Here is a 12,353-nt window from a genome sequence, read left to right on the forward strand (position 1 = left end):
GTAATGTAGCAGTCCTAGCAAGCCTATAATATGTATGTAAATGGAGTAGCTATGTTAATAGCCTAGTGTGCTGTGGCCATTCACTTTCTACCTACTACACCTGTAAAATTGGGAATTCTATAAAACATTCTGGAATTGCAGTAATGGCATGGACCTGGGGAAATGATCTTACTGGGAACTGTGATATGTAGATCTAGTGCATTATTGACAGGGCTTGATATTATTACTTAGACGTTGACTCTATTTGCTTGTCTTGTTCTAATACACTTTAGTCTTTCTGAGAATAGCAGAACTGGTGTATGTAATGTCTGATTTGTATGGTAACCCTCTGACTCTTAATCTACAGTCACCTTCGCTAGTTGCAATCTCACTGACTGGAAATGCGTCGCAATAGTGCATCCACTTTCAACTTTGTTGGAAATTCTGGCATTGGAGGATATGATGGATGCCAGAAAAACCTTAACTTTCCAAAAATGGAGACTTTGGTTCAGTCCAACCTGCTCCTGCCTCCACAGCAGATGCAAAGAACAGTACTCGGAGTCATCAGTGAAAATGAGCAGCACCAGAGGTCACTCGGCATGGTAAGTGATGTACCTGTGGTGAATCTGAGAAATACTAGTTTTATAGCACCACTTCTGGTATGAAGCTGGGACCTATTTAGAGGACCTTACAGCATCTCTTCTGACTCTTGCTGCGCTAATGATTCCTGCACAGTTGACTTTTTTTTTTTCTCCTCTAGCCTAAGCAACTATCCCTGTAAAATGTATAGTTGTGGTGAAACTGTCAGGTGGGTGGTCTTGAACTGGAGCAGAAGACCACCCACCTGATGGCAAAGGGATCAAATTAAGACACGATTGTTCAGAAATGATGAAAATTAGAAACTGTGCCAACTATTGAAGGATGTAAAGAGTTGAGTTAGTGAAGGGCCCTCTAAGTCACTGGTTCTCAACCTTTCTAATGCAGTGACCCCGCAATACAGTTCCTCATGTTGTGGTGACCCCATTCAGTTTGGAACACGCGTCCATAACAGCGTGCGTTCCAGCTAAATAGCGTTGCTGCAGACAGTAGCGCGGCTTCTCAGTGGCTAAAGCCATCAGAAATATGTATTTTCTGATGGCTTTAGGCATACCTCCCAACTCTTGAAGATCAGAAGAAGGGACAAAATATGCAGCGTGCTGTGGTGAATTTAGCTCCACCCACTTTTATGTTGACTCTGCCCATTCTCATTAATTTATCATGTGCTCCCACACTGTATAATCATCCTACAGTCACCCGTACATTGTATGTCCCCCCCGCCATCTCTCCCCCAGTTTCATATAACCCCTTCATCTGCCCCAGTTTCATGTCCCTCCATCTCTGCCCCAGTGTCATGCCGTACCCCTCCCCCCTTCATCTGCCCCTTCATTATGTTCCACCTTAATGTTTAAAACAAAAAAAAACCTTGCCTTCCAACACTCCCCTGCTGCCTGCTCAGTCTCGCTCGGTCATATAGTTGTAGCCGCGATGTGACATCATCACATCGCAGCTACACATACAGAAGCCGCAGCACAGCCAGCTCCTGTTATAATGCTGTGTCAGCTCCTGCTTTAATCGCCTATTTTCAACTCATCGGCGTCCTCTGGGCGCCGATCAGTTGAAACCAGGACATGCCTCGCACCAACCGGGACGGTTGGGAGGTATGTGGCTACCCCTGTGTTTTGGTCGTTCGACCATCCCCCCCCCCCCCACCACCACCACCACCGGGGTCGTGACCCACAGGTTGAGAACTGCTGCTCTAAGTGAACAGGGCTGAGTTGCCATATTGGCCGGTGGTGCAGTGTTTGTGGTTTTTTTTTTTTTTGTTTTTGTTTTTTATGGGTTTGGAGAAACACAAACCTTTATTAGTTCTTAACTTTATACCACTTAAATCTCCCACTTTTTAGGGTGCTGGAGCAGGAAAACCTGCATCTGGCACGGAGAATGTGTTTCCTCTTGCTGGAAAGCTGTTCAATGCCAATGCACTTGTGGTGGCCGCCAAGCCATGCTTTACAATCTATGTGGATGAACAGGAGGATAAAGGGGACTGCTCATTTGAAGAAGAGCTCCAAAGTCTGGAAGAATCTGAATCCCATATAGTTAAGCAGAAGTTCCAACTACTACTTGACACCAGTGCTGGTCTGTAACTTTTTGCACTTTTTGGCTGTGGTCTTTGTAATGGAGGTAGATCCTGACTTGTCTGTTTTCTACAGTGTCCCCAGTGGTGTTGATGGACACTTCACTATGTCAGCCTGAAGAGGAAGTTTCTGAAAGTGACCCAGACGTTGCTGCAGTGTCAGAATACATAGATGAGATTCATCACTATCTGCGACAAGCTGAAGTAAGGCTTTTATGATCATCAAAGTGATCCAAGACCTCCCTGAATTAGTACTAAGGGGTTACTCCCATGTCACAAAATAAATCATTGAATTGGGAATAAATCTCCTAGAGGTCAACAGAGCTCCCAAACTGAAATGTTGTGGAGCTGCACCCCTTGTTTCTCCACAACATCTGGCACTGAGACTTGTGACCAGTTATTACTGTCTTGAGCGTGACTTGCAGTGACACACATAACCCTAAGACTAAAGCTTGTCATCCTTTACTAGGTTAAACGTAGACCAAAGCCCTACTACATGAGGAAGCAACCTGACATCACCTCCACTATGAGGACCATATTGGTGGATTGGCTTTCTGAAGTCCGAGAGGAGTACAAGCTTCGTAGTGAAACCCTGTTTCTTGCCATCAACTACCTGGACAGGTTCCTGTCCTGTATGTCTGTATTGAGAGGAAAGCTACAGCTTGTTGGGACAGCCGCTATTCTTTTGGCTTCGTAAGTTCAGTTGTATCTACAACTCTTAATATTCAGGAGTATTTGCACTTGGGACTCCAGTCAGTGCTAAGGACAGCCTTGGCAAAGGGTCTATGTTCTCCTCCTTTGCTCCCACACTTCAAAGACTTGCTGATGAGGTACTTGGATTGCAATTCTGTACTTGGGATAGTGTTGACAATCTCTATACAATGATGCTGATATATGTAAGCAAAATACACGGTTCAGGGGAAACGTCAGTGACTAGAACAGCAGACCACTTGACCTAACTGGCTGGCCATACCTCTGTTTGCAGTTTGTCTCAAACTGCAAATGACACATCCTTAGACCCCTGCTGTTTGGGGGGTCCCACATTTAGTAGCCCACCTATTGGGCTATTAACCAGCTTATCATATGGATGTTAACTAGAACATGCCTCTACTTTGATACTGAAAGGACTGTTGCCAGGTCTAAAAGCCCAATGTATGTCTGAAGGGCAAAGCTGCCCTGAACACTTTGGAGTTTATCTAAATCCATTCAGTCTCTACAGAAATGTAATACTATCTAGGGGGGCAACACAGTGGCCCATTGGTCAATGCTGGAGTCCTGGGTTCACTGGAAACTGCCCTAATCTAAATCTGCAAGATAATACCAAGATGGCTTCAAATGTTAATATAGAATCATTTTATTCTAGAAAATATGAAGAGATCTACCCACCCGATGTAGATGAGTTTGTGTACATTACTGATGATACCTACACTAAGAAACAGCTTCTGCGCATGGAGCACCTACTGCTTAAAGTGCTGGCCTTTGACCTGACCGTCCCTACAATCAACCAGTTCCTTCTGCAGTATATTCACAAGCATAATGGTGGCATGAAGGCAGAACACCTAGCAATGGTAAGCTCAGCCTATCCTGACAAATGTACAAGCTACCTACATCTTAAGACTCCTTATAATGGATGGACTATACTACTTTGGTGTTTAACATCTTACAAACCTAGTGGAGTCCCATGTCTTGCTCTGGTCTGGCTGTCTTCACTCAGAAGGTGGCTAAACTTATCCCCAATTGAACATTAATGGTTTAGGTCGGATGCCCAAATTGTCACTTACAATATATTTTTCCTCTCCAGTATATGTCAGAGCTTACACTTCTCCAGGAGGAGCCTTTCTTGAAGTATCTACCGTCAGTAACTGCAGCAGCTGCTTATGGTCTTGCCAACTACACATTAAACAAAGTCTTCTGGGTAAGGCACATCACTAACTTTAAGGTGATGGTTTGGGCTTGCACTGTATGGTGTCTGGATTTCAATCAATGATAGTAACTTGAAGCCTCTGTCCAGTAGTCTAGAAGAAGTTCATGGACCACATTGATGTTTAGCTTGACAGCCATAAGGGCATTCGACAGACAACTACCAAAGAACCCTCAAAATTAGAATACATTCTCAGTTCTCAATGAAAAGAAATGACCACTCTGCCCACCCCAGCTGTTTTGGCTAAGCAGGCACTTTCTGAGTAGTCAGAAGCAGTTGCTGTAGGTTGTTCACCATTACTCAAACCTTTGTGTGTGGTGTCTTCCTCTTATAAATAAGTCGGCACACTCTTTGCTGACAAGTTGTGCTCTTTGCTGGCCTTAGTAATGTAAAATGGCCTGTAACTGGTGCTTCACTTATTGGTGTCTGTACCTATGGCTTCAGGTACACAGCATACTGTTGGCACAAAAAGCTCTTGTGCCATATATGCACCTCAATCCAAAGCTCACCCACCTTATTCTAAGTTATTAAAATATGCAAGTTAGAATCCACAACTTGTGGCATATATGCCAATTCTGGTCCTAGGACCTCCAATAGACTTGTGAAGAGGCTGCAGCCCCATAGGTCTTCAGTGGAAGATGCTTACATTAGGGCCCTATCTGTAGCATTGGTCTGTAGTATGTCAGGCTTGCATTATATGACTAACGGCAGACTTTCTCTCACCAGCCTGAAACTCTCCAAGCATTCACTGGCTACAGTCTGAGTGATCTGGCACCATGTCTAGTTGACTTGCACAGACTCTGCCTCAATGCGCCCCATCAAGCAGCACAAGCCATTACGGAAAAGTATAAGAGTCCCAGGTAAGTGAGAACCAGAGCTGGCAGAGGGGTTTTTGGTGATGGCAGCCTCTTGGTAACCTAGTCATAAATTTGCAGGTATATTATATTGCATGCACATACCTAACCTTTAAACTCTGCATAGAGCAATGGTGTACATGGGGTAACAACTTCTGGCCATTATGACTTGCATTTACCAGAATACACTTCCCTTCTGTAGTCTGCAGTTGTTCCTGAGCTGGTGGATGTAGCTGCCATACACTGCTTAGAATCTGCTCCTTATGCTGGATATGCTTAAATTCCTCATCTGAATGACATGGGATAGAAGAGTTTCTATTTAGTTGTGGCATCATGCAAAAAACCTTACATTCTCCTAGTCAGATCTCCGTAGACATGTGACTATAGCCAACATCAAGCTAGATCAGTCTGGAAACAACCTGTAGACAGAAGCCTTTTCTTGTAATCGCCTTTACTATTGATCTCTGCAGAAGTTAATAACCAAGTCCTAATGCTTTAGCACAGTCTAAACTGGATATATGTGGAGGGTCCTGCTCACCCCCATCTAGATGCTTGGTCATACAGTACATGCAAATATCTATTGAACTACACAAACCTTATTTTTGTCTTGTCTTGCAGGCACATGCAGGTCTCCCTCATGACTCTTCCTGCAACTCTTCCTTTATGATCGAAGAACCAGCAATGGCTTACATGGCACTTAAGATCAACAGCGTTGGTCTGTTTTATTTTTTTTAGATGGCACTGCTGGCCAAGTGTCAGACTTTTAACTTATGACTTTTATACTGTGACATATTAAACTTTTAGCATAAACTTAAGTTATTACATTAACAGGACAGATGTAGACATGGCAGATGTTTGGCCAGTGTCAGCAGTCTTGTAAAACTGACTAAACTTGACTTGGAGTGGGCAAGATGCAATAGATAACAAATCCTGTGAAACTTCTCTGGCCAAACGTGTCCATGGTGGCGATGAAGCTGAGCTGTCTATTGATGGTTCGTACTTTTATTAGGTTGATTCAGACAATGTCTATCCTAGCCAGTGAGCTGAAACTGATCCTAACTTGCTAATGGTATTGGCGGCTAGATATTTCATTGTCTGTCAATGTCCTTATGTGTCTAATAAACTTATTCACTCCTGCAACTGAGCTTATGATCTATGGTGAGGTTTACCAATCACTTATACAGCAGCAATGTGTTCTGTGTCTGTATCACCATGTACTACTTACACTGTCACTATAGGGTGTATGGACTGGTGTGGGACTTAACTGAGATGTGCCCTCTAAACACTGTTGGTGCTTAAAGGGTATTTCTAAACATAACCAGTATTAAACTTGATCATAAAATTAAACATTTTTGCAGAACTTTAAAGATTTTTCTCTAACAATTTTCGGTGTGACAGGCTCTTGTCTTACTGCAAAATATTTTATTTGCAAAAATTTCATTGATTTAAAAAAAAAAATAAAAAAAAAATAGCCCTATTGTGAGGACTAAAAGGGGGGGGGGTGACTAGCATATGAGCACTGGCCCACATAGCATCTCAAAGATGTATTGCAATTTTTGGGGGCAACTCAGTGGTTAGCACTGAAGTCCTGGGTTTAAATCCCACCAGGAACAGCATCTGCAAGGAGTTTGTATGTTCTCCTCATGTTTGCGTGGATTTCCTCCCATTCTACAAAGATTTAAATGAAGAAAAAAAATGTACATTGTGATCCCAATATGGGGCTCACAATCTACATTAAAAAAAGTATTGCAATTTGTCTATCACTTGTACAATCTCGGGTTTCAGTATAGGCGCTACTATGGTAGCAATTGCTCTGGAGGTTGAGGGGCCTGAAGACCTACTTTCAGTATCCAGTGTCTTGTATAGAAAATGGTAAGTGGAGCCCTCTTGCAGATTTCACATCAAGGTCCCAAAAGATCTGCATAGCTTTAGATTTGGTATGAGTTAGTCCAGCTCTGAAGTCCACATCCACTAAAGATTAAGGAAGGGCAGGTCTAACCTTCTGGCACGGCAGCGATGTCCTTGTATTACACACTCCTTATTGCTTAGTATTGTAAACGGTCAGTCTCATTGCCCTAACAGCCAGTTGTCAATTGGTGATCAGATTGTTCTGCAACCCATAACAATAGGATGCCTAAAGGCAAGATCTTGTATCTCCAACTAGATGCAGGAAACTAGTAAAAGTACATAAGTGGTTAGTTTGATGCTTAGTATTTCTGTAGGAACACATCGCTACCACATGAAACATTTACAGCTTCACTTTCCATATATTAAGTTTAAAGAGTTCTTGTCTTAAAGGTAAAACTTAATGTACAATGTAGATTACTGGGGTGTACTGTCTGACTATATAACAGGGTTCAGCCAGTGTTGCTGTGTAGCATTATTTGTGGGTTCACTTGAATTGGCCCTTAAGAAAAACTAATTTGACTACATATCTGACCGCTTCAACAAAAAATGGTGCTTGACTACTGTATATGGTCTATTACTGGGGGTTCCTCCAAAAAGAGGCAGTGCACAGCTCTAACCAAGTATCTAGACACTCTGAAATTTGAAATACAGGAATGTAGAGGTAAGATTTGTATTACTACCAGTCACTGTACAAGTAAAATCCCTATACTGATTCCTAATGTAAACTAGATGTACCGTAGTCGCCAAGTCCTGGCTGATCAGACAAGTGGAAGAAGTCTCTTTACATGACTTGAACCTTAACCCCTGGATAGAAAAATGGGATACATAGCCTGCTTAAAAAAAAGAGCAACTTGGAAAGTTTAACACCCCCCCCCCCCCCAAGGGTTTTTCATATTGCAAGAGTCATAATCACATGGGGTTTAAGAATTTGTGCCAATATTGTAATCACATAACACTTCAGTCTCATTTGATTCAACAGTGGTTGAGGAACTTGGTGGGATTTGGTAGGTCTAGTTTCTGGCAATATTCCATTTAACCTCTTCCTGACATCCTAATAGTACAGCAGATGTCAGGTATTTAAATATGACAGCTCTTGAGTGGCTGCCAGATATCTGCTTTATTTTACAATAGACACCTAGTGTTAATGTAAGGCATTACACTAGTGATCAGACATCCTTGGGTTCAAGACCCTTAGGGGGTCTAATAAATGCTATATATATAAAAAAAAAAAAAAAACACCTGGTTTACAAACATATTAAATTTTTCCTGTATGGTGAATGCTGTAGCAGTAAAGTACCCAGCTACTGTGTGTTTGAATTTTCACATTTGATAAAATATTGATTAATCAATAGATATTTACACCTGGTCCTGCAAGAGACACTTTATGCATCCATGTTCATGGAAAAATAACTTTACATGTGTATAGAATTTCTCCCCCCCCCCCCCCCCCCAGCTTCCTAGTATTGAACACGTACCAAATAGAACCAGACGATTAAAATATATAAATTGTGTAATAACGACACACTGATAAGAGTGAAAATTTGCAACTTACAAAATGGGGGGAGACTTAGGAAAGTCCCACATGGTACCAGAAATAACCTTATGGTCATGGGGGAATAGTAGCTACAAAATAATGAAACACGAACGTGTATATTGTTCCTAGTATACTGTACAGAATTATTAATGGTATCATTATGAAGAACAAATTGTCGTGCAAAAATTAAGCCCTCATCTGGCTCTGAACAAAAAAAAGTTCTAGGGTTTGGAAGTCATAACCTAAAATCACTATTCAAAAAAAGTCATGGGTGGGAAGGAGTTAAAGTCACTTTGTTACTGATTTTTAGAAAGTATGTACTTTACTGTGTCAAATCCTTAGGAGGCAGGGGTCTTCTAGGTGAGTGGGTTGTGTTCAGGACTGATCAAAGCTTTAGAGGTCAATGGTGGGGAAACACCCTAACTTTGCCTTTTATATCCACCAGAGAAAGCTGTAAAGGTTTTGGTAGATGTGCAGCATCCTAGAGTGTGCCGGCTTTTTGTCTCTGTGCTTTTGGGTATGTTTGTAGGTCCTGACTATTTGTTCTATGTTCAGTTTATTGTATTGTTTGCAGCTCCCCCTTTTTTTTTTAATTTCCCTCGTTGTGTTTTCCCCAAACTTAGTACAGCCCTATCACAGGCCATTGGGTGGAGACTTTGCTCTCCAAGTTAAGGAGCCTTCACACGGAGTAATGCCGGGCTTGTAAAAATACAGGCGTAAAATCACTGTCCATAGACTGCAATGGATTTCTTTGGTATTTTTACGGCCGTAAAGTTAATTGCAATGTATTTCAATGGGTTGAGTATACACAGCGTAACTCGGTCCGTATACGTGGTGTTATGCGCTGCGTATATGCCACATAAACACACTCAACCCATTGAAATACATTGCAATTAACTTTATGGGTGTAAAAATACAAAACCAAAGAAATCCATTGCAGTCTATGGACAGTGATTTTACGCCTGTATTTTTACAAGCCCGACGTTACTCCGTGTGAAGGCAGCCTAACATTTGAAGCCTAGGATTAGTAAAGTGGTGTTGGAGGCAGAGCAATCCAGCCCCTGAGGGAAGAGAATTGTCAGAGAATGTGTTCACATGGAGGATTTTGCCCCAGGATCAACTACCCATTGTTTTCAATGGGAGGCAGAGCTCACAGCAGGACACGGAACAAAGTGTCCTGCTCGATCTTGCTATGGATTCCGTGGCTAATTCGGCCGTGGGGTTTGCAGCTTGAGTCTACCTCCTTATTTGGCCATTCATCTGGGCCTAATCAGGAGTGGGATGCCGTGACTGGATGCTGATGCTGCATCGGCATCCCTGTGTGTTTCTTATACCATCACCAGGGGTTATGATGCATGGCTGCGGCAGAATCATGTACAGTATAGATATTGTATTTTGCTACATTTTAATGGTTCTTAGTGGGAGCTCATCAATCTCTAGCCAGTTTTCTGCTGAAGAGGGAGAATATTGTGGCCCTTATTTGGTGCAAGGTCCTTCCTTGAGCCATAAGCTTGGTTCTGCACCTGGCTCATCACATTGTATGAATATGAGCAGGGAGGGGGTGCCTCAGCCCTATGTATTTATTATAACACATCAATTTTCTGCCATGGCTTATAATGGGGAGCTATACCAGTTCATAGCTGACAGAGTTCCATTCTGGCGCAGAGTCATCGGACTGACTTATGAAGAGGCCGCAGTCTCTTTGTAAATCTCACTTTGTCTGTGCCAGTCAGACCATTCCTTAAGCCTGGCATACGATACGCCGTTCTTAATAAATCTGCTGCAATGTTTCTATCTAATTACCTTGAAGAATTCACTTTTCAGAAGACGCTGCTAGAAAACATTGCTATGTGATGACACTACCTCCCTGGGTAGCGGTGTCAAGCCTTCCATTAAATGATACATACTTCAACCGCTGTGTAATTTTCTTTCGTTTTTCTCCTTCTCTTTGACTCAAATGTAACATGAATAATTGAAACAAGATCTGAGAGAGCTGGAAGAACAGTCAGCTTTGAGGAATAATGTAACTGAGTAAGAGATTATCATGAAATGTCAATTACAGAATATGAGCGCTGACAAGATATTGGCGCACAGTCAAGTGTCGCCTGCGTCGCTCGGATATAAGATGCTTGATGTTTGGATAGAGAAGTTAAAAATAAACAATGTATTCTCCCCATTTTGTCTTCAGGGTATTCTAGAAAAAACTTCTCTAAAAAATGTTAAGTATCACCCTTTATTAGTCATGTTCTGTACTGCCACTTCTCCAGTATGTAATGTCTTAGACCATTTCTGTCAACTGACCCTGTTTCTTCAAAGCGCTATAGATACTTAGATTTCAAAAATTACTTGGATCAGTTGAATGTTAAGGATTTGTCCATACAAAAACTCAAATGGCGCCATTTGTGATACTTATTATATAGTGCAATTGCTACAGATTATACCCTACTAGCCTGTGCCCGTGACTTTGTCTGAGTATTGTTGGTGTCGATGATCCGCCTATATTCAGCAAATTGCTGCAGTCTATGGTTTGCCTGCTCCGGTGTTTCGGCAGCTATCCTGCTGCTGAACTTGTTCCTCACGCTGTGCCTGCGATTGTTCCAGCATCTCAGCAGCTCGCTGGGACGCCATATAATGAGCATGTTGTTGGCATTGATGATCTGCCTGCCCCGGCATTTTGGCAGCTGTCAAGCTGGCCTGCCGTGAACCTTATTGTTGCGGTATTTTAGCAGCTCACGAGGCGCCATATAATGAGCGTGTTATTGGCGCCGATGATCCCCCTCAGCTCCGCTTGAGGAGAACTCTGTGACTTCTGGCTACCTTCATAGCTGACGTCGTTTTAGAATTTTGCAACAAATTAGATTTTCTTTTTCCCGGCATGTTTAAAAGTTGCAAACTGCCAATTTGGATTAAAGGTGTTGTCCCATCCAGTGTGTCAGCACTACCTGGAGCTGATCAGATAATATGCAAATGCATGTACACAATCCACTGAGGGTTAGCTGAGTGTTTACACTGAGATATAACAGACCTGGCTTTCTCAGAAGCTGATATAAGCTGCAGCTAGAGCACTGTGATATAGTATATGAACATAAATTTATAGCAGTCGTGAACCCATGTCATTTACCGGGATAAAAAGAAGCATATGTTTTAATCGAGGTTACAAACTATGTGCTAAATTTCATTCAAATCCGTTCAGTGGTTTTTGCGTGATTGAGTAACAAACACGCAAAGATCCAAACACACAAACTTTCAGATTTATAATATTAGTTGGATAGGATGTATTACAAAGCATGAAATCCACAAGGAAAACCTGCAACATAATTTAATGTGCAGCTATCTTAAAATCAAGGTTTATTTGTGTGCAGATTTTTCTGCATGTTTGAATAGGATTCTTTATACTACATACACACAGCTGTATTGGTTTTTACGATTTGCAAAAACGGATTAGTATTCCTTAGAAAATGTCCGAATTGATCAGAATGCCATCCACAAAAAGTCTGATATGATCCCATACACTTACATAGAACCTTTTCCGTATTTTGCAGATATTTTCTACATAAACACTATGAATGTATGTATGGAGCTGTTTACCATCTGCAGCTGTGGACAATATACTAAAAACTACAGTTGTGTGCATATGGCGTTAAAATCCCATCCTCCTACTACTATTGAAAATGGTGCGGATGTTCTATCTGCAGGAAAGTCTGTAGCATATACATCACTCGTGGACATACCCTAAAGCCGAGGCCACACATTATGGAGAAAATGTATTTTTGTTTGCAGCAAAATGCAGCTTTTTCCACAACGCCTAACCCTGACACATAGCATTAGCTCGTTTCCGATAAGGTGCCACATACACAAGCGTATTCCAGCGTCACACAATCTATGGTGCTTAAAGGGGTATTCCCATGTACATAATCATATCTATATTTGTAGATATTTAAAAGTTAAATTTTTTTGCAAATATAAGTAACTAGCTGGTACCCG

The 12,353-nt window shown here is 41.9% G+C and overlaps 1 protein-coding gene across 1 annotated transcript; it reads left to right on the forward strand.

The window, feature by feature from the left end:
* Positions 1-380: 380 nt before the first annotated feature.
* Positions 381-5,594, forward strand: CCNA1 (cyclin A1). The gene is made up of 8 exons (XM_075262935.1): positions 381-581; positions 1,923-2,154; positions 2,229-2,356; positions 2,622-2,845; positions 3,516-3,720; positions 3,954-4,067; positions 4,800-4,933; positions 5,546-5,594. Exons 1-8 carry the CDS (start codon positions 381-383, stop codon positions 5,592-5,594), a joined length of 1,287 nt encoding a protein of 428 aa, XP_075119036.1.
* The last annotated feature ends 6,759 nt before the right edge of the window (positions 5,595-12,353 follow it).

This window comes from Leptodactylus fuscus, chromosome 2 (genome assembly GCF_031893055.1).
Source record: "Leptodactylus fuscus isolate aLepFus1 chromosome 2, aLepFus1.hap2, whole genome shotgun sequence".
Taxonomy (NCBI): domain Eukaryota; kingdom Metazoa; phylum Chordata; class Amphibia; order Anura; family Leptodactylidae; genus Leptodactylus; species Leptodactylus fuscus.